This window comes from Rhinoderma darwinii, chromosome 2 (assembly GCF_050947455.1).
Source record: "Rhinoderma darwinii isolate aRhiDar2 chromosome 2, aRhiDar2.hap1, whole genome shotgun sequence".
NCBI lineage: Eukaryota > Metazoa > Chordata > Amphibia > Anura > Rhinodermatidae > Rhinoderma > Rhinoderma darwinii.
Genome location: NC_134688.1, coordinates 104,695,265 through 104,718,507, shown reverse-complemented (window position 1 = coordinate 104,718,507; position 23,243 = coordinate 104,695,265). Strand labels below are relative to the sequence as shown.

General features: G+C 40.3%; 1 protein-coding gene across 1 annotated transcript in view; it reads left to right on the top strand.

Annotated features, from left to right (window-relative positions):
* The window catches only part of SHMT2 (serine hydroxymethyltransferase 2), an 87,104-nt gene that overhangs the window by 22,675 nt on the left and 41,186 nt on the right, over nucleotides 1–23,243 (top strand). Inside the window, exons 4-7 of the mRNA XM_075852005.1 lie at nucleotides 540–740; nucleotides 2,309–2,390; nucleotides 14,563–14,685; nucleotides 20,674–20,813. Of these exons, the coding sequence (XP_075708120.1) occupies nucleotides 540–740; nucleotides 2,309–2,390; nucleotides 14,563–14,685; nucleotides 20,674–20,813 (546 nt within the window). The remainder of the gene's footprint in view (nucleotides 1–539; nucleotides 741–2,308; nucleotides 2,391–14,562; nucleotides 14,686–20,673; nucleotides 20,814–23,243) is intronic.

Here is a 23,243-nt window from a genome sequence, read left to right as displayed (position 1 = left end):
TGCTTCAACTTCATTTCTACATGCTCACTGTGAATCTGGGACACACATTTATTCACTTCAATAGGAGAAAAGGCTGCAATACCTGTGAATTGCCACTAAATGCGTGTCCCAGATTCACAGTGAGCATGAAGAAATGAAGGGGAAGCGGTGCCTGTACGAGCGCTGCACCCCCTTCAAAACAGCTGATCGGCGGGGGTCCTGGGAGTCAGACCCGACCCGTCAGCTATTATTGGCCTTTCCTTTTAGATTTTAGATTTATCTTCTGTTCATTGTCTTTGTATTTTTTATTTATTTTATTGAAAAATAAATGAACATATCTATTTTTGAAAGCATTCTTTCTTTGCAGGATTTTTCCACATACCGTCACTGACTTTATGCTGCCCTCTGATAGTTTAGTGATTTAGAGAAGACCAGTGACAGGTTCTATTTAAGGCCAAAACAGGCTCATTCCTGAAGGGGCTAATGTACAGTTATTGACAATCGTGTGCAATTGCAGTAAAAACTTTAAGGAACAATTGTGCTTCTATGTGTGTCTTCAGGTATTACGGAGGGGCTGAGGTGGTGGACCAGATAGAGTTGCTGTGTCAGCGACGAGCATTGGAGACCTTCAGGTTGGACCCAGAAAAGTGGGGTGTGAATGTGCAGCCATATTCTGGGTCTCCAGCTAACTTTGCAGCATACACAGCTCTGCTACAGCCACATGACCGTCTCATGGGGCTCGATCTTCCAGATGGAGGGCAGTAAGTATGCAATGCCTGAGTACTTTCCCTTCAGTGATTAAACCAAAATGTTTAAAAAAATGATATAATGTTTAATTTGCATCAGTGATTTGAGGGCAGGTTTTTATATCTGAGAGAGATATTATTCCAATCATAGTTACCTGCTATAACCATATAATACGTAGTTAAAGCTCTGTAGGAGTCTTATTTGTTAAAACTCGGGAGGTGCCTTATGTGTCGTCACTTTTTAGTTCACACTGCATTCAGCAACTGTAGATTGATGTGACTTGGCTATTTCCAAAGTAATGATATTAAATGGACTTCTGATAAATATGAGCTAACTTTTTTTAATGGAACATTTCTGTCCTTTCGGACCTTTTGTGAACAGTTTCTCTTAAAAATGAAAAGTTAAAATAAAACTAAGGGCCAGCAGTACATTTTTAAACACATTGGCTAGCTGACTCCTGAGGTTTCTCTAGCCGTTAACCTCTTACCATGGTCAAGTTTGGACCTTAAGGTACGTACAGTTCTGTTTTTTGTTTTTTTTCCTCATTCAGAAAGCCATAACTATTTTATATTTTCCCCTCAATGTAGCTGTATGATGGCTTTTTTTTTTTTCTTTTTTTTTAGCGAGATGAGTTGTATTTTCGCAATGACACTATTTTGGTGTACATAAAATGTTGTAAAAAAGATAAAAACGCAATTACGCCCTGGATTTTTTGGGGATTTGCTGTTCTGTTTTATTTTTTTCTTTGCAGGTTGATACAATTACGGCAATACCAAATTTGTATGTGTGTGTGTATGTATGTATATATATGTGTATATATATATATATATATATATATATATATATATATATATATATATATATATATATATATTGAGAGTGCACCAAACAAGGTTCCCCAAGAGTCACCCCAGAGGAAAATGCCTTCATCAATGAATAGACACCTTTGAATCCATGCTGGTGCGCTGCCTCCTTTCCTTTGGGGTGACTCCTGGGGAACTTTGTTTGGCTCTGTCTGAGATCCATGGTCCAGATCTCCTGAGGTCCAGCACCCACTACCTCTTGCTGTGCAGCTCCTTTTTGCTCCCTATTTGAACGTCGGCACTAGTTGAAGTTTACATTGGTATCATTTTGGGGTGCATACAACTTTAATTTTTCCGGTTTTTTTTTTGGAGGCGGGATTAACGGCTGGGATCGGAGTTATTACTGATCCCGACTGTTGTAGCAGTGTCAAGTGTAGTATACGCTGTAAATGTATGTTCCTAGTACCATGAATGAATGGCAAGTCACCAAGGGGTTAAAGAACTATTAGTCATCTGCTAATATTATGGTTTTATACAACATAAGATTTAATCAAATAATTATACATTTCTGACATTTTTACTCTGACCCGAAAAGCTTAATCTTATTACTTGAAAATGGGAGCTATTGATCTCTGCTGTATCTTTCGCTTCCGCATAATTTTTTTATTTTATATGATGGTTATGCAAATACCTTCAGACAGTTTTGAAAGATCATGTAATAGAAGGCTTTGCTTTACCGTGGTTTTATTCTAACCTCCAAAATGTCTTATTCTTCTAAGCTTGACTCACGGGTACATGTCTGATGTGAAGCGCATATCTGCAACCTCCATTTACTTTGAATCCATGCCTTACAAGCTAAATGTAAGTACCAAGAAAAAGTCGCTTCTATTTCACTTGTAAATACTCTTAGAACTCGGCCTATACACTGACTTGTTATGTAACAGATTCCAGTAGCTAACTTTTCACTCCATGTCTTCCTTCTATGAAAAATTGGAAATACATGCAACTCCGTGTATTTCCTGTAATACACATCTATGAGCCGACTGATGTTCCATTGAGTACAATGAGTGAGAATCAATTTGCCTATTCTCATAAAATCACCAAAAGCGAATCTTAAACCCGGTGAATCAATTCACCAATGTATCCGGATTAATATTAAATCTTGAATTTAAAAAAATTGCAAATCTCTAACCACGGCAAGAACTTGTGACCATTGAGCATAGGAAGGTGACAATTGTTTTCCACTAAAACATGCCTTATTGAGTAATGTTGGCCATACACCTGAGGTCGGCTGAACCTGCCAATCTCGCGGGATTGGTCGACTATCTCGTGTATGGGGCTTCCCGATGTCGGTGGAACAAAGTATTGGACTTCAAATCCAACGTGCCGATCCTTTGTTCATGTGGGAGATAAACTGTCAGCGGTTACATAGTTACAACGGTTTGAAAAAGACACATGTCCATCAAGTTATCAGTGGCTTAATCCTAACTCTTCTGTGGGGTAAACCTGTACACTTTATGGCGGATTCCGGAGAAATGGCTGTTTTAAGTGTGTGGCTTCTGAACACATGTCAAATGGAAGATGACTAAGAAATGAAATCTATACAGTATATGTGGTTCCTGTAGGATAGATGGGTGACTACTTACTCCTCAAAGACAAGTTGGTAAATTTGGAGGCATTCCAAAACTACAATGGAAACCTAGAAGTGTGAAAAAAGGTGAGGCAATGTGTAACATATGGAATAGTAATAAAGTGTGAATAGCGAGAAATACAGTCAGTTGAAACTGTATCAATGGCTATAAAAACAGACCGACGCACATAAAAACCAAAAACTTCTTATTGGTGATGGATCATTTGTGGTCTTTGTAATAAGTGTAAAGAAATAATCGTCTTTGCAACAACTCTTAAACATAAACCCTATTCTTCCATGCCTGCTTATAATGTAGCATTTAGTCTCCCGCTACTTTTGCTTCCTGGGGCTATTTTTAAGTCTTTTACTACAGAACACAAATGCAAGGTATTTAGAAAGTTTATTTTTAAAATGGAGATGACCACTGGAAAACTGTTTTATCCATATTATAAATAATTTTTGAAATAATTTTAATGGCCTCAAAGTTTATGTACTTCAGTTCTGACACATCAGGCAAGTGCAGGTTTCAGCACCCCAGCTGTTCCTTGTTAATCTGTATGGAGTTGGAACCGCACCATATACAGTCTTTGCCAAGTAAAAAATACAAGCATAAAACTGGCATGTGTAAGGCATAAGTAGTGGGAAAATTAGAACATAGACTATTAGAAGTATTCTGTGGTATAACGAACACTTTTTTATTTTATTTTTTTGTCCAGAAGAGTTGTAGATTTGATTATTGTTGAAAAATGCTCTTGTGTGCTGGGGTAATCACTCCGAGATCCACGTCAAACTATTCTTTAGTCAAAGTTATAATAGTAACATTTAAAAGCTATAGACACATTTGCACTACTTTTTTTGTTTTTTTGTTTCCTAAATGCAAAATTAAGCAACTTTCTAAATAGCCTTCAGTAAAAATGTCATACCAGGCTGTAACTCCGGTCAATAGCTGGATGTGCTGCTGACTATGACGTACATCCGACAGCACACTGCTCTTAGCTGTGTCAGCTCTCTGCTCTCCCGACTCTGTTAGGCCGAATTCAGGCAGAGTGCAAACTCGGATGTGCAAAATGGCAGTTTTTCACGTCCGACTTTCACCCATGCGGGTCCCGTTTTCACGGAACCCTCATAGACTTGAGTCCATCGGAGGATACATGAAAACGGACGAAAATAGGACATATTCTATTTTTCCAAAGGACCCTTCACACGGTCTGTTGAAACAACAGCCGTGTGAACGGTCCAATTGAAATACATGCGTCCGTGTGACAGGCGTTGTTTTAACGGTCATCTGAATTCACCCTTAGAGATACAAGCAGGGAGGGACTGGAGGTTTTATACAGAAGAACAGTGTGTGAAGGAGGAGGCCAGATCACATATGCTGTCAGTATAGAGTATACATAAGGAGGAAAGAACAGGGGAATTAGGGAAAATCACACAGGCTATACGTATGGAGAGAACCTATGGACAATTTGCAAGGGAAGATTACACTCACACTCTTCAGCATCAGTATCTCTCAGGACAAGGGAGAAAAGATCCCTCATGGACTGTAGAGGGGGAAACCAGTGCAGGGTTGAAGCTGTGCTAGTACATGGGAGCTAATGAAGGCAGCAGCATCATGGGCGCATAGACCTCACATCCACCATGAATTACTGGGAAGATCACCTCCAACAGAGAAAAATCTGAAACTAGGAGCAGATTTCAAACTGCATATCAGGGAGTCAGAAAATGAATGAATGGAGATAGCAGTCTGAAACTTAGTGCAACTTTTTTTTACTCCAGGTAACCACTAACCTATATAAAAACAAATTTTTCGATATCAAAGTTGTCCATAGTATTTTGTCATATATTGGTGATGATTATGGGGGAGATTTATCAAAACTGGTGCTAGGGGAAAGTGGAGCAGTTGCCCATAGGAATAAATCTGATTCCTTCTTTAATTTTCAAAAGAAGTTCTAAAAAACTATAGCTGGTATATTATTGGTTTCTTTTAGGGAACTATTCTACTTTTCCTTTGCACCAGTTTTTAAACAATGTTTTATGTTTCTTACTTAACCCCTTGAGGACCAAGCTCATTTTGGACTTCAGGACCAGACCCATTTTTTTCAAATCTAACATGTCACTTTATGTGGTAATAACTAGGGAATGCTTTTACCTATCAAAGCGATTCTGTGTTTGTTTTCTCGTGACATATTGCACTTTATTATAGTGGAAAAATGTGGTTGATAAATTCAATATTTATTAGTGAAAAACATCAAAATGTAGTGAAAAATGGCAAAAATTAGCATTTTTGTAAATGTATCTGCTTGTAAGACAGGAAGTTATAACACACAAAATTGCTAATTAACATCCCCCATATGTCTACTTTAGATTGGCATCGTTTTTGAACATCCTTTTTATTTTTCTAGGATATTACAAGGCTTAGAACTTTAGTAGCAATTTCTCACATTTTCAAGAAAATTTCAAAAGGCTATTTTTACAGGGGCCAGTTCAGTTGTGAATCTGCTTTAAAGGCCTTATATATTAGTAACCACCAATAAGTCACCCCATTTTAAAAACTCCACCCCTCAAAGTATTCAAAACCGCATTTAGAAAGTTTCTTAACCCTTTCGACGTTTCACAGGAATGAAAGCAAAGTAGTGGTGAAATTTTCAAATTGTTTTTTGTTTTGTTTTTTGCAGAAATTCATTTTTAATCTATTTTTTTGTAACACAAAGTTTTACCAGAGAAATGCAACTCAATATTTATTGCCCAGATTCTGCAGTTTTTAGAAATATCCCACATGTGGCCCTGGTGTGTGAATGGACTGAAGCACAGGCCTCAGAATCAAAGGAGCACCTAGAGGATCTTGGGGCCTCCTTTTTATTAGAAAATATTTTAGGCACCATGTCAGGTTTGAAGGGCTCTGGCGGTGCCAAAACAGTGGAAATCCCCCAAAAGTGACCCCATTTTGTAAACTACACCCCTTGAGGAAATTATCTAGGGGTATAGTGAGCATTTTGACCCTGCAGGTTTTCTGCAGAAATGATTGAAACTAGGCAGTGAAAATGAAAATCTACATTCTTTCAAAGAAAATGTAAGTTCAGCTCGTTTTTTTCTAATTTCCACAAGGACTAAAGGTGAAAAAGCACCGCAACATTTGTAAAGCAATTTCTCCTAAGCAAAACAATACCTCACTTGTGGTCATAAACGGCTGTTTGGACACACGGCAGGGCTTAGAAGGGAAAGATCACCATTTGGCTTTTGGAGCTCAAATTTAGCAGGAATGGTTTGCGGAGGCCATGTCACATTTGCAAAGCCCATAAGGGACTCCATTTAGGAAACGACACCCCTTTAAGAATCCAACTAGGGGTGTAGTGAGTATTTTGACCCCACAGGTGTTTCATAGATTTTATTAGAATTGGGCAGTGAAAATAAAAAAAATCCTTTTTCTTCAATAAGACGTGTTTAGCTCAACATTTTTCATTTTCTCAACAAATAAAGGAAAAAAAGAACCCCAACATTTGTAAAGCGATTTCTCCTGAGTACGGCAATACCCCATATGTGGTCATAAACTGCTGTTTGGGCACAGCATAGGGCTCAGAAAGGAAGTGCTTTTGGAGTGCAGATTTTGCTGGATCGCTTTCGGGGGGAAAATGTCGCATTTGCAAATTTCCTGTGGGACCAAAACAGTGGATCCCCCCTCCCCCAGAAGTGACCCCATTTTGGAAACACCAAAACTCAAGTTATTCACCTAGGGGTGTAGTGAGCATGTTAACCCTGCAGGTGTTTTGCAGACATTAGTGTGCACTTGATGTTGGAGTGAAAATGGGAATTTTTCCTTAGATATGCCAATGTGTGGTGCCCAGCTTGTGCCACCATAACAAGACAGCGCTCTAATTATTATGCTGTGTTTCCCGGATTTAGAAACACCCTAAGGCCTCGTTCACACAGCGTTTTTTGCAGGAGGAAAATTCTGCCTCAAAATTCCGTTTGGGATTTTGAGGCAGATTTTGTCTTTCCTGCACTTCGTTTGCTGCGTTTTTCAACCGCGGCCATTGAGTGCTACGTGCAAAAAACTCTGCGAAATGCGCTTTCTCTGCCTCCCATTGATGTCAATGGGAGGTCAGAGGCGTAACCGCGCGAAGATAGGGCATGTCCCTTCTTTCTCCCGTGAGGCGGTTTTACTGCTCGCGGGAGAAAACCGCCCCCGCCTCCCATTGAAATCAATGGGAGGCATTTTCGGCCGGTTTTTGATGAGTTTTTCGGAGCGGTTTCCGCTCCAAACAGCTAGTCAAAATACTACGTGTGAGCAGGCCCTAAATGTGACCCTACTCTTTTGCCTGGACATTCGACCAGGCTCAGGAGTGAAAGAGCACCATGTAAAATTGAGGCCTAATTTGGCGACTTACAAAGTATTGCAGAGGCTCTGATGTGAAATAATAAAAGAAACCCCTGAGAAGTGACCCCATTTTGGAAACTGCACCCCTCAAGGCATTAATTAAAGAGTGTAGTGAGCATTTTCACCACACAGGTCTTTTCTATAAATGATTGTGCTGCGGAAGGTGCAAAGTAAAAATTTTCATTTTTCCCTAGATATGCCTATTCAGTGGCAAATATATCATGCCCAGCTTGTTCCACTGGAGGCACACATCACAAAGTTTGTTAAAGGTGTTCTCCCGGGTATGGTGATGCCATATATGTGAAGTAAACTGCGGTTTGGGCACGCTGTAGGGTTCAGAAGGGAGGTAGCGCCATTTGGCTTTTGGAGCTTGGATTTTGCTTGGTAGTAGTTTTGTTTGGAGTCTTACTGGTGTTTCCGTTTTATAATGTGGGGGTACATTTAAGCCGGGCAGAGTACATCAGGGGCATAGTCAGGTGGTATAATAATAAGGTATAATAAAATCCATAGATGTGTGTTACACTGTGACACAATCCTTTCTGCACAGGCCGGTGTTGCACTGATAAACGTCCTTTGTTATCTCCCTTTGATCCACACTTCGCACCTTTGCAGTTTGGGGAATTTTGCTGGGAAGTGTTGTCCTGGTATAATACGGGCACCCTCGTCTCCAGCAGATATGTTTGGGCCCTCCCCTTCCTGGTTCCCTAATTTTAGGGCCTTTATAATTCGCCTCTTGAAACAGAAGAAATGTTCCCCTCGGGCTGCACAATTGGATATTTTTCTTTCCTGACTTATTGAAGCCTTAACTTTATTTTATTTTTTGATAGACGTAGTGGCATGAGGGCTGTTTTTTTGCGAGACGAGCTGTAGTTATTATTGGTACCATTTTGGGGTACATGCGACTTTTTTGATCACTTTTTATCCTTTTTTTTTGGGAGGCAAGGTGACAAAAAAATAGCAATTCTGGCATAGCTTTTTTTAGATTTTTTTTTTATACAGCGTTCACCATGCGTTATAAATTACATGTTAACGTTACTCTGCGGGTCAGTCCGATTCTGGCTATAAATCATTTATGGCACTTATTTATGTTTTACAACTTTTTGCACAATAAAATTACTTTTGTAAAGAGAATGATTGACCAAGATATAAACAATTTTTAGATTCATGCTAATTAGTTTCTTAATAGACAACTGGGTGTGTTTTTACTTTTCACCAACTGGGCGTTGTAAAGAGAAGTGTATGACGCTGACCAATCCGCGTCATACACTACTTGTTCCAGCCCAGCTTCTTTCACTGCACAATCAGTGCAGTGAAAGAAGCTGGGCTGGAACAATGAGAAGTGTATGACGCGGATTGGTCAGCGTCCTACACTTCTCTTTACAACACCCAGTTGGTAAAAAGTAAAAACACGCCAAGTTGTCTATTAACCCCTTAATGACCGCCGATACGCCTTTTCACGGCGGTCATTAGTGGGCTTTATTCTGATGCAATAGCCTTTTCACGGCGCATCAGAATAAATATACAGAGCAGGGAGTCGTTGAATCTGCCTGCTCTCAGCTGCCAGAGGTAGCTGAGGGCTGGGGGCATCCCTGCTTGAACGGGTGAGATCGATATTAGTATCGATCTCACCCGTTTAATCCCTCAGATGCGGTGCTCCATATTGAGCGCCACATCGGAGTGGTTTTGGAGAGAGGGAGTGTGCTCCCTCTCATCCCACTGACAACCGGCGATAAGATCGCCGAGTGTCTTCGATGGCAGCCGGGGAATACTCCCAGTACTGCCTGTAGTGAATACCTGCTAGGTCATGCCAGAGGCATGATCTAGCAGATGCCTGTTAGTTTTAAACGGACAGGCAGTAATACACTGCAATACAAAAGTATTGCAGTGTAATATGCGATCATCCGATCGCTTTTATAATAAAGTCCCCTAGTAGGACTAGTAAAACAAAAAGTTTAATAAAGTTAATAAAAAAAAATATGAAAAACCCACTTTTTCCCCTTACCAAATGCTTTACTATTAAAAAACAAACAAAATAAAACAAAAAAATTACACTTATTTGGTATCGCCGCGTCCGTACGACCCCGACTATAAAGCTATTACATTATTTAACCTGCACGGTGAACGCCGTAAAAAATTATGGAAAAATTGCTGTTTTCTGTGAATCCTGACTTTAAAAAAAAGTGATCAAAAAGTCGCATCTACTCCAAAAGGGTACCAATAAAAAGTCGTCCCGCAAAAAAAAAGCCCTGATACAACTGCATCGGCGGAACAATAAAAGTTATGGCTCTTCAAATATGGAGACGCAAAAACAAATAATTTTGAAGTGTTTTTACTGTGTAAGTAGTAAAACATACAAAATCTATACAAATTTGGTATTGTTGCAATCGTAACAACCCGTTGAATAAAGTTATTGTGTTATTTATACCACACGGTAAACGGCGTAGATTTAGGACGCAAAAAAAGTGGCGAAATTTCAGGTCTTTTTCTATTCCCACCCCAAAAAAAGTTAAATGTTAATCAATAAATAATGTTCCCCAAAATGATTCTATTAAAAAATACAACTTGTCCCGCAAAAAACTTATGTAGGAGATAGGGCACTTATAATCTGGTGACAGAGCCTCTTTAACACAATATTTATGAACCACCCCTCCTATAGCCAACACTTTTACCGTCATTTTCAAACTAGATCTCCTTAACCTCTTAAGGACCGATCAATTTTTTTTTTTTTTTATATTCCCCTCTTTGCATCCCGGCGCTCATAACTTTTTCATTTTATGTCCGACATAGCTGTATGAGACTGTTTGTTTTTTTTGTGGGGTGAGTTGTAAATGTACCACAAAATGGTACCTACATAAAGTACATTATCGTTTAAATTATATACATTTTTTATTTTGGCAAAAATTTTGAAAAAAATGCAGTTCCGCTGCAGTTTTCTTTATTCATTAATTTATTTTACAACCTACACCGATCATAATAAATAACTTTATTTATTGCACAGTTTGTTACGGACGTGGCGATACCATATATGCGTATATTTAATGTTTTCGGACTTATATTTTGAAAAGATTATTTATTATAAAAATGTGTATTTCTGTTTGTTTTTTTTGTTTTTTAATTCCATAGAGGGATTTTTCATTTTGATTTTTGAACATTAATGTACTGGAATATATCGATATGCCAGTACATTAGCCTGTGTACTGATTGTACACAGGCAGTTAGGGCATACCTCCGTATGCCCGAACAACAGGAAATATGGTCAGACAGCCCTGAGGTCCTTCAATAGACCCTGGGCTGTCTGCCTATACCAGGTATAGCCATGAATCATGTCACAGGGATTTCCTGTGATGCGATCAAAGGGGAGACTTCCTTCTCACTTAATCCTTTGAATGCCGCGATCAAAGCTGATCGCAGCATTCAAAGCTAAATGGCACAGAGAAGAGGTTTCTCTTCACTCCGCCATTAGAGCGGGGCTGTGGTTATGTGTTACAGCCGTTACCCCACACTTATCGTGGCACGCAGGCACTGGCTGTCACACAGGACGAGAATACTTGTCCTGATGCGCCAAATACCCGCCACTCAGGACAAGTATTCTCGTTGTATGTTGACAACAAGTTAATGAAGGTTTCCAGGCCCAAAGCCTTATTAGGGGTATGATATTCACTACTCTGCAGATTCCGGTTAGCTTGGATTGGTACTCTAGTCTTAATAAATCTCCCCAAATGTATGTACGAATGAGGACTGTTTAGATCTTTCTTGTGTGTAGTTGGCATATGTCTTAATTTAGATTTTCAAGGCATGGGGGCACATGTATGATGACCGGCGTGCTACTGTAGAAGGCTCCAGTCTGAACAACTAGTGCAGTGTGTACTGTAATTCTTAACGTGGCAGAACAGGCTTTTGAATAAGACCAGGTTGTACCTGACATTGTTCACTGGCATGCATCTATTTAGAAAAGGAGCAATAAAATCAGCTGTGCCATGCTCCCTTTCTCTGACACGAACAAATGTCTTTTGCATTGGAGAAAGTGGCAAGGGAGGGCTGCATAAGTAAGCGGGTTGTGCTGTGAATTGTCAAAAAATGATCTATGTAACATAAAGGAAGGGTTCAGAGCAGAACAGTGGGGGCCAATCTTGAGTTATTTTATTCATCTGTTAATGTCGACGTATACAATGGATGAATAAATTATTTATTGATGGTTAAATAAAACTAGAATTATAAATGCCTTAACTAGAACGTTTCACATAGTTTCCAAATAGCCGTCTGCCTGCCCCGAGTGCATCAGGCTCACAGTCATGTTGAAATAAATTAACCACCTGAAATTTTTGCTATTCTATAAAAAAAAAGATAACCGATAGGTACACAATGATAGATATCCATCTAAATATTATCTATAGCGATGCACGCATATATATGTACACAATAGAATATGTAATACCCACGCATAACAATACAGAGAGAAAATTGAACCTGTTCCAAGCCCCGATAGCTACTTTTTGTTTGTTTTGATGAAGACTCTTTGTATCGCAGACAATAAAATGATTGCGGAGGCAATGTGGGTTTGGATTTTATCCATTTAAAAAGTCTATTGTAGCGATTTTTTTTTTTCACATTTGAATCTTTTGTCAGTGGTAGAATTGATTTCTAACCTTGTATGCACCACCTTCTACAGCTCACACTTTCCTGTCTGTGGTGGCTACTTTTATGGGAAATGTTCTCTGTAGTTAAGAGCCGTATTCAACCGCTGGTTTATAGACTTGATATTTCTGAAAACTGTGACATTGCTTTTTGTCCTTAGCTGGTGGCAACTCTAAATGGTATTGTGCCCTAGTGGCACCATCAATGTGAAGGGGTACTAGGTTTATAACATATCTGTAGGTTCACCGTTTGATAAGAGCTATATGACTCCGTATTAAATGGGAAGAAGTCCATCAAAGATATAACTTGGGATATGTACACACGGAGGAAATTTGCATCGGATCCGCTGCAAAAAGTCCACCTCCCATTTCATTTTAATGGGGGTCGGACGCTTCAATTTCCCGATAGCTGTTTTTGTTTTTGTTTTTTTCAGCTAGTCTGAAAAAGAACTGCCCGAAGATCGAGCAGGACGCATTCTGCCCCATCCTCCCATTTGAAGTCAATGGGCAAAAATAGTTCTGTGGCTGATTTTGCAGCGGGACCCGCCACTCAAAATCTGCCGTGTGAACAGGGCCTTAGTGTGACTCCACTCCTTATGTCCTATTTGAAAGTGGCTCATGAGCAAGGAAGAGTCGGCAACCTCTGTTCTAGCCCATACTATCTATAATAAAGTGAACACTGTAACAACTAGTGGTCTCCCGAATACAACACTAGGATAATGTACACCGTACAAAATAGTGTCTTCAAGTCTTCCTAGACATCTTGGACTTCAATGTAATAAGGCTGTTTCCTAGTTCAACCAAGCTCTGTGCTGAGGTTGGCAACATTTGGGGGTTTTATGGATACAGTTTATTACAAGTCCATAGAGCCAGGTTTTCTCATGTTTAGGAATTGTCAGTCTTTACATGCCGTATCTGATTGTGTAGTTCATGCTGTGTAAGTAGTCAGGGAGATCCTCCCTCACAATCCCATCCGTTATTGTTTGCTGGAATTCATGATCTCATCTGCTTGTTCTGCATTGTCTGGTGAAACATCAGCACATTTATTGCTGGCAAATGGTGATGTTTATTTGTGTTTTTTTTGTGTTTTTTTTTTTTTTTTTTTCTCATTCATCAACTAACATAGAAAATAGTTCTGAAACTATCGTCAGAGAGAGACTTTTAACGCTCCAACAAGTGCTATTAATGTTATTTCCAGATATGTGGTTACATCAGTGTATATAATGTGATTTTGTGCTGCAGTGAAACATAAAATTAGTATTCAACACAGATGTGGCCATATTTGTCCGATTCTTGTTCGGTGGAATGAAATGCTGCAACAGGGGTGGTGCTACATCCATCTATAGTCAAGTGAAATCTCTTCCTCAAATGGGTATTCCCATCATAGGGATTTATGGCGTATCCTCAGGATATGGGTCCCATTGGGCACATAACCTATAAGAAGAATGGAGTCCTGTGACACGTATGTGATTCAAATGGGGCCGCTTTTACCATTGAAATCCATGAAGAGGTGGCCATACTGGCATGTGGCTTTGCATTGCGGTCAATGGGAGTTACAGAAAGCTGATCAAGCAGCACTCCTGTGGTTATACCATTAACCCGTTTTTAAGTGAGTGCAGATATTGCACTCTTTAAAACAAAATTATTCCCCCATCCTTCTTTGTCTCTGCTATGGAGGTACAACAAATGCTGTTTTTTTTTTTTGTTGTTGTTGTTTTTTTTATTTTATTTTTTTTGTCTATTTTAATAATTCTAACACTGCATCTGTCTGGGAAAACATGAGCCATTATTTATGGTTACTTTTTCCCCCTTCAAAATAAGTGATCTGCAGTCTCAGGTAGTTGATATCATGTCATCGCTAAGACTATTAAACCAATTTTCTTCCATGATGTCATTCACAACTCATTCCTATTATCACGTGTGACTTGCATCATTCCACCAATAATGTTCAGTCCTTTTTTTTTTTTTTTTCACTGCTTGATTTGTGCCTCCATAGATTAAAAAAACCACGATATTTCTTGGTTGTAGCTGACACCTCACCTGTCCCTGTGTTCATCAACCCATCTGCACTACTGGAACAAGACTGCTCTTCTTCGGTACTGTAACTGAATCCTTAAACTTGGTTGCTCCGCCGCCTCCCCTGCCGTGTCCAATACTGATCGCTTTGTATTTGTTGTGATGACTGATCCAGTGCTCTGAATGCTAACTTGTAACTATTTGGCTGTGATGTCACCATTAAGTCTCTTTTTAGTTTTCATAATCCATGAAAATATTAGTACTAGCCAACACTATGCTGTTTCTATAGGTTTACACTGAATAGAAGTAAATTGTGAACCCTATGTAATGAGCAACAAGGTCGTGCCCCTTCATTTATACCTGCATTTTATTTCTAAGCCAGCCAGTGGGTTGATTGACTATGACCAACTGGAGGTGACGGCCCGACTCTTCCGTCCAAAACTCATCATCGCCGGGACTAGCGCCTATGCAAGACTGATTGATTACGCCAGGATGCGGAAGGTATGCAGATTATATGGCTTTCATGTGACAGTGTTTTTAAATCTGTATTATTCCAGGATACAATTGTAATATTATACCTAACCTATTGTTTTATATGTATAGTATGGTTTTGATGTAACTTTTAGAATATGAAAACACCAGGATTTATATATCTGGATTAAGACTGCCCACTTATGTCACATATGGCTCAGTAGACCCTGCTGTATGGGTTTTTATGTGCACGACCTTTCCAATATCTCTGTTCATCAAGATTTTATTAAGGTTTGTTTGTTCAGGATATTAATAATTTCCACAGCAACAAACAAAAAAACAAACAGATCTATATCACTATCTATCTATATATATATATATATATATCACTCAGTCCAAACCCGTTTCAAAATAAGTTTGCTGTTGGGTTCAAATTGTAACACAAAAAGCTTGATAGTAATACATACGTATCAAGAGGTGTGATTCTGCAACACTTTTTAGTATCTCCTACAGATGTAGCAGTCTTTATCTTGGCTCTTAACGCATTAAATACACAGTGGCAAGAAATTTTAGCTTGACTTTTTCGTGGCTTTTCAATGGCTTTTGTTTGATATGAAGATACAATAGGCATCATTAAAGATAACCCGAAAAATCTACAAGAGCGAACAACCCATTGCCTATAGGTTGGTTTTCTTCTTTGTCATATTGTGGGGGCCGGTCTCACAAAATAAGTTTTTAACATGTCCGATTCATTTCAGTCACAATGGCAGCGATGATTGTCCCAAAAGGTCATTTACATGCAGCTAATATCACTAGATAGAAATATTGGTATGGGAAAAGAAGAGAGAGAAGGGGGAAGAATACTGGTTATTAGGTCGCCTTCAATTGTTTTATAGCTTGATACCGACCGTTATAAGGAAGGAAAATCCAGTGCAATGTCCCCTTTTGTGTTGCACTGCCAGAGTAACTTTCTTTATACTTTTTACTTTTGTTTTTACTTAAATATTTTTATTTTTTCATTTTTATTAATGTTACTGTATTATATTTTTCTTATTTCAATTCCCATTGAGTTAAGACACAATCCTGTGTGAATGGAGCTAGAAAAGTGTAATTTTAATGTTCAATGTATTCACATAGAGATGGCCTTAATTGACCTTCATCCATAAGATCATATTGACATATTATACTCTCCCTCAAATGGCAACACGATGTTTAGTGCCCGCGGTGCGAATGAATGTATGTGAGTAGATACAAAGTATCCAACTCAGAATTGAGTGTAGCAAAATAGCCGTTATAAGGTCTCACAGCGGTGCTGTTGTGAGAGTTTCCTGAGCTAAAAGAGTGATCAGCCTGGGCCATCTCTCACCTGACTACAGGGATAAGAGGTGGCAATATAGATTCCATCTTGCTAAAAGAGGAAAGCAAGTGGATCTATATGGTGAACTCAGTGAGCCACAATGGACTCAATGGTCTTCTAATTTTGGCTGCTTCCTCTAAAAATGGTGGTCCCTCTTCTCGATCATGAACGCCGCCTGAGAAAATGGCAATCACTATGGTCTAACTTAAGAAAGAGTCGGTTAATACTGAATCTTCTCTTTGCCCATGAGATATAATGGTATAAAAATAAATTAAAAATATTTAAGTAAAAACAAAAGTAAAAAGTATAAAGCTGGTTACTCTACCAGTGCAATGCAAAGGGGTAATTTCACTGGATTTTCCTTCCTTTATAACTGTCTGTATCAATCTATATAACAATTGAAGGCGACCTAATATCTAGTATTCTTCCCCCTTCTCTCTCTTCTTTTCCCTTCTCTCTTCTTTTCCCATACCCATATTTCTATGAATTTTATATAGGTGGTGTACACCTGGGCAAGAATTAATAATATAATAGGAGGCTCTTTTCCTTTTTTCTAATATCACTAGATGCAATCCATTATTTGGATTCATAAAGTATAATCAAACCCATTCTTTGGTTCCTTACATGGCAAGCTTGGGGATGGTCTCTTGATCAACTACCTCGTAACCTGCATGATTGGGTGTAATCTGTACAAATAAGTACTCCATCTGCTGGATATTACTGATCAAGTAGAGCGTGTACAGGGTGGTCCATCATAGCATTTTCGTACTGGTAGTCAATGGTCTATGATCAAGGGGAGCGGAAGCTGGTCAGGAGAATCCATGAGATCTCCATATTGCAAAGCCCCATGTAATTGAAACTTTATGGAGAGCTGGAGATGTAAATTTAGTTTAGTTAGATTAAATTTTTTTGCCCAGAGATGGTTTTGAATGTGTACAATAGTGAGAGAGCTAATATGGCTTTTTTTCTATTGTTCTCCTCTGCTTTCTCTTTTGTGGGGAATCTCTTCTTGAGCAAATTAGTAGAGCCGGGCACAGTGCTGATAGTATATCTAGGCTAATCTAGCGTGTTTATCAGCAGTGAGTACCTGAGGGACCTGATTCATGCTTGTAGACTCCTGAACTGAGTCTCTGCTGACATTCTGATCTTTGGGGTATATATCATAGGCTGAAAAAAAGGATTTTTGGCTATTTTAAGTAAAGTATTGCCAGTCTGGGCACAACATTCTCTGAAGTTTTAATCGTAAAAACCAGAGAAGCTTCACCTGGAGAATCACCAGACTAAATCTCTCAGAAGACTGAATTAAGACTAAATTTACAGCTGACGTATGGAAGCAGAATTGATTTTAATTCTAAAATGGTAAAACAAGGACAATTGTTGAAAATTCTAGTAAGAGAAGAAAGTTTACTTGCACAAAGGAATTAAACACAGGAATCTAGGTTTTGTAATGTCCTGCTACTATGGTTGAAGATAATTTTGAGATTGTTACAAATCCATATACGCTATGTGGACAGACTTCTTGGGACACCTACACATTACGCCTACAGGAGCTCTTTGGACATCCGATTCTAAATCCATAGCAATGTATTTGTCTATATTCTACATTTGGGGACTTTAGATATTAGGCACTAGGCCTACTTTATTGCTGCTCATGTATACAAATGTGTCAACCCTTATTTTTTCTTAAATTGCATGAAGTTAAACAATTTGTTATTATACCAAATCAATACCATCTTGGGCCATCTAGTAAAAAAAACAAAAAAAAAACACTTATGCTAACTTGAGTCTATGGCCGACACATGACATCCATCAGTGACATCTGTCACGGACATCCAGTAAAAACACATTTACACTTTTAAATCTTGCGCTTTACATTTTGGATTATGTCGCATTTAGAGCGAAAGAAAGGCGGAACACATCTGTGCATTTGAGGCATTTAGAAGTTTTTGTTTTGTTGATCTATTAGTCCAAACCAGGGGCGTTGCTAGGGTCTTAAAAGATCAGAGGAACAAGCCCCGAGACATATATTTAGCAGAAAGTATCACACATGATAGGCTTGGATACATGGCCCCAGCAGAAAGTATCACACATGATAGGCTTAGGGCTCATTCAGACGAGCGTGATTCTCGTCTGTGTGTTGTGCGTTGAAACAATTCACGATACAATGGGGACGTTCACACATGCGTGAGTTTTCACACAGCGAGTGTCCACAGGGTGGAACTCACTGCATGTCCTATATTGGTGTATTTCACACATTGAAGTCAATGGGTGCGTGAAAACCACGGACAGCACACGGACGATATCTGTGTGCTGTCCATGTTTCATGCATCAATTACACTGAAAAAAAGAGTGCTTGCGAGAACATGAAACTCGTACCACACACGAAGCACACACATGCAAAACGCAACGCACATGACCAGATTTATGAGCGTTTTTTTACACACTTAAATCTGTCACGCTCGTGTGAATGAAGCCTTAGATACAGGGCCCCAGCAGTAAGTATCCTTGTACTAACCCTCGGGCTAATTTGGCATTTCTGGGGCCCCAAGCAAAGTTAAGTCTCAGGGCTCTGATCAAAGAAACCTGTAGAGCGTTCCCCACACAATGCCCCCTGTATATAGTGTCACAAACCCCCCCCCCCCCTGTATGGTTCCACACACAGTCCCCCTGCCATACATCCCCCTTGTAGACCGTACCATGTAGTCCCCTGTAGGTAGTCCCACATATCCACCTCGTCTCAACAGACCGTATCATACATGATAGACTTCGATACATGGCCCCAGCAGTAAGTATCCTTGTACTAACATATGTTCACCCCTATGGATAAGATCCGATACAGTGGCTCAGCAGACAGTACTACACATGATAGGATTAGATATAGGGCCCAGCTCGCTGATATTGCGGCTCCAGCGCTGGATGAAGGAAAGGTAAGTATAAGAATTGTTTTGCTTTTTTATGGGTTACTAATTTTTTTTGTGTTCGTGTTTTTTCACAGTTTCTCCAGTTGGACTACGTCGGATTCGAGGACTACTTCGATTACGGCTTTTTTTATTCTCAATAAAATGGTTAATGAGGATTGTGTGGGTTTTGTATTTCAATAAAATATTTTTTCTATGTCCTTGTATTTTTTTAAATTTTATTACTACCGCCTTGGTAATGTCCGCTGGCTGATTGACAACATCCATTACTAAGGCGAGGCTTGGTGTTAGCCGGTGCAGAGGCTAACACTAAACCCATTATTACCCTGGTACTCACTGCTACCAGGGGTACCGGGAAGAGCTGGATGCGATCCAGTACCCGACTATCTGTAGTGCAAGTCGGGCACTGAGGCAGCTATAGGCTGGTATTATTAGGCTGGGAAAGGCCAAAAACAGTGGCCCTTCCCACCCTGGTAGTGCTAGGCTGCTGCTGCCATGTTGTAGCTGCCAGGTTATGAAAAATGGGGGGGGGGGACCGCACAAAGTTTATTCAATTTAGAAAAGACTGGTTTCCCCCCCCCCCCATTTTTCATAACCAGCCAGATAAAACACAGCAGCAGCACCCTAGCATTACCAGGGTGGGAAGGGCCACTGTCTTTGGTCTTTCCCAGCCTAATGATACCAGCCCTCGGCCGCCCCAGTGCCCGACCATCACTACAGATGGTCGGGTACTGGATCGGACCCTGCTCTTCCCGGTAGCCCTGGGGACACCGGGGTAATAATGGGGGTTAATGTTAGCCTCTGAATCGGCTAACACTAAGCCTCGCCTTAGTAATGGACGCTGTCCAGCAGCCAATACTAAGGTGGGAGTAATGAAGTTTAAAAGAAAATACGAGGACATAGAAAAAATATATTTTATTAAAATAAAAAATAAAAACACACAACCCTTATTAACTATTGTATTAAAAAAAAAAAAAGCCGTCGTCGACGTAGTCCTCGAATCAAACCTGTGAAAAAGCACACAAAAAAAAAAACACATGTGGTAGGCTTAGATACAGGGCCCATGTGTAATTCTGTCTGTTGGCCCCTTTATCTAAGCCTACAACAAGGCAGGCTTAGAGACAGGACCCCAGCAGACTGTAATCTTATACAGTATAAGATTACTGTCGTCTGGGGCCCTGTATCTAAGCCCATGTGTGATGATGTCTGTTGGACCCTGTATCTAAGCTTACCACAAGGCATGCTTAGATACAGGACCCCAGCAGGCCGTAATGATGTTACGCTTACCCAGCTCTTTGATGCAGCGGATGTCCAGACACCATCCAGTGTCGTGATGTCATGCGCAGCGCACAGCGTCATGACTCGAGAAGACGTCAGGACTTCCGCTGCGCTCGGGAAGGAGGGTAAGTATGTGTCGTTACTATAGTAACAGTGGCCCGTGTTTTTTATGACATAGACCTCAGTTACTATGGTAAATCCCTATAGCGGCCCGGTTGCAACGGTGACCCCTGTAGCGGCAGTCGCCCGGGGCACCGGGCCAAAGATCCAGGGCTTGGGCCCCAGAGTTCCTGTGCTAGCGACGGCCCTGGTCTATACAAGCGGGGAACACATGTATTTTTGAATACTGACAGCCTTATGGTTTTTTTTCTTGTACTTTGCAAAATCTTTTGATCACATGCAATCGCAGCTTCAGTTATAAGATAAGATGTATGCAGATCTTTCATGACCTCATTTTGCTTACAGGTATGTGACGAGGTGAAGGCTTACCTACTGGCTGACATGGCACACATCAGTGGGCTTGTAGCAGCAGATGTTATTCCATCTCCCTTTGATCATGCTGATGTGGTCACCACAACAACTCACAAGACTCTCCGAGGAGCGAGGTAGAAGTGAATTACATGTCTTCTCAATAAAGTAGCTTGACTGTTATGATTTATAGTTTTGTAAAGCCAGCAATAGACATATGTCCATCCAGTTCAGCTTATTATTCTGCAGTGTTGATCCAAACCCCCATGAGACAAATACCAATTTTTCCCATCTTACGGAAAAACTCCTTACCAACTCCAATATGGCAATGTTAACCAGTTCAGGACCGGGCTATTTTGCGCCTTCAGGACCAGACACCGTTTAGCCATTTTTAGCACGTGTTAGTTAAATGGCTATAACTTTTTTATTTGTTGGGCTAACGACGTGATTTTTGCGACGTTTTTTCCGTAGACCATGCAGGTTTCTTATTTTATCATTTTTATACGCACCTTTTTTGCTATTTTAGAATTTTTATTCATAAAGTTTGAAAATAATAGTAAAAAAGTAAGCTTTTTTACGTTTCAGCTATTTTTTTTGGTAATAACATAGTTTTACCCTAAAATAGACCTTTTATTTGTGATCGTTATTGTCTACCGTAAATTTTAATATATTATATGTCTATATTAGGGTAATTGGGTCAGCACTAGCGTTACAACAATGATTGGTGGGGGGGGGGGGGGGTTTGCGGTGGGTATTTTATGTGTATTTATTATTAATTTTTTTTTTTGCACTTGACTTTACTATTTTTTTATTACTATGGTCTGTCCCTCAAAGGTCAAAAAAGGCCTTTGGGGAACTTTATATATTTTTTTTCTTTCTTTTACACCAGGCTTTTCCCCTGTAACTGGAGCTGCACAGCAGCCCCAGTTACAGGTGAAATCAGCCTTCTCATAGTGACGATTGTCACTAATAGGGCTGTGCTGGGTCTAGTAAGACCCAGCAGCAGTCTGTCACTAACGGCACCCGGCGATCATGTGACCAGTCACATGATCACCGGGAGGAATAGAGACAGCGCCGCTGCTGCTGTCTCTATTCCTATACACAGCGTTCATTGAGCGCTGTGTAAAAAGACATAGGAGAAGACAGAAGCAACGAAAGCTGCTCCTATCTTCTCCTCAGGGTCCCCGGCAGTCACTGACAGCGGGAGACCCGACATTCCGCTGCCCGATCGCGCGGGCAGCAAGTTAAAACCCGAGCCGTAAAAAGTCTATGGCTCGGGTTTTAAGGACCCTGACCGCTGGCCGTAAAAATACAGTCAGCGGTCGGGAACCAGTTAATAAATCCCTGGATCAACGACCAATCTACAGTAATCTTGTAAACATAATTTGTAATATTACACTAAGAAAGGCATCCAGTCCCCTTTTGAACTTTTTCAGTGAATTCACTGTAGCATCTTGTCTGGCAGGGTGTTCCATAGTCTCACTGCTCTTACAGTAAATAATCCCCTTCTATGTTTAGAAACCTTCATTCCTCTAGAAGTAGAGGATGTCCCCTTGTTATAGTTACAGTCCTTTGTATTAATAGATCATGAGCGAGATCTCTGTATTTACCTTTTACATATTTATATATAGTTATTAGGTCTCCCCTCAGCCGTCTTTTTTTCTAAACTAAATAACCCTAATTTTACCATTTAGTATGGAATGGTAATGTGTTCCCTTCCCAAGTGCATAATCTTACATTTAGCACTGTTAAACCTTTATTTGGGACTGCAAATGCCAAAAAAACAAATAATCCATACTTGCCTATCCTTGCCCCCGGCGTTCCAGCGCTCTCACTCTGGTGGCAGTCCTGGTTGTTGTTTACATGCTCATACTATTTAACCACTTAGTGACCAACAGTACGCCTTTTTACGTTCCTCACTAATGGGCTTTAGGCTAATGCGACGCCTTTTAACGTGATCGCATTAGCCTAAAGTAGCGCCGAAATTAAAGATCGGGGCTCCGTTCTCTCAGCTACCGGAGGTAGCTGAGAGTTCGGGGCAACGACCAGAGACCATAACGAGTGGTCTCTGGTCACGTGATCGCCGTGAATCGCTATTTCACGGCGTTCACGCTAAACCGGCGGATAATCGCCATTTCTCTCTCCTCTCATGGAATAACTCCTTAGAGAGGAGAGAGAACGGGTAAATAGTGCGCCCCCCCCCCCGTCCGATTCCCCTTCATGTCCGATCCCCCCCCCCCCCCGGTCCGATCCCCCCCCCCCCGGTCCGATCCCCCCCCCCACGGTCCGATTTCCCCCCCCCCAAAATGGCGCCCGAGTGCGCTTTGCATAACTTACCTGTGTCGTCATCTGGCACAGCAACAATCAGGGACCGTTGTGACTGGTCCCTGATCAGGTGATCTCTGTGATAAAACCTATCACAGAGATCACTGACAGTTATTTTCAAAACACAGCCAGGACATGGGCTGTGTTTCTCTCTCCTCCCATTGTAGTTGTTCTGAGAGGAGAGAGAAATCAGTCTAAGTCCTGTGCTGTGAAGAAAGAAAAAAAGTGATAAAAAATCATCG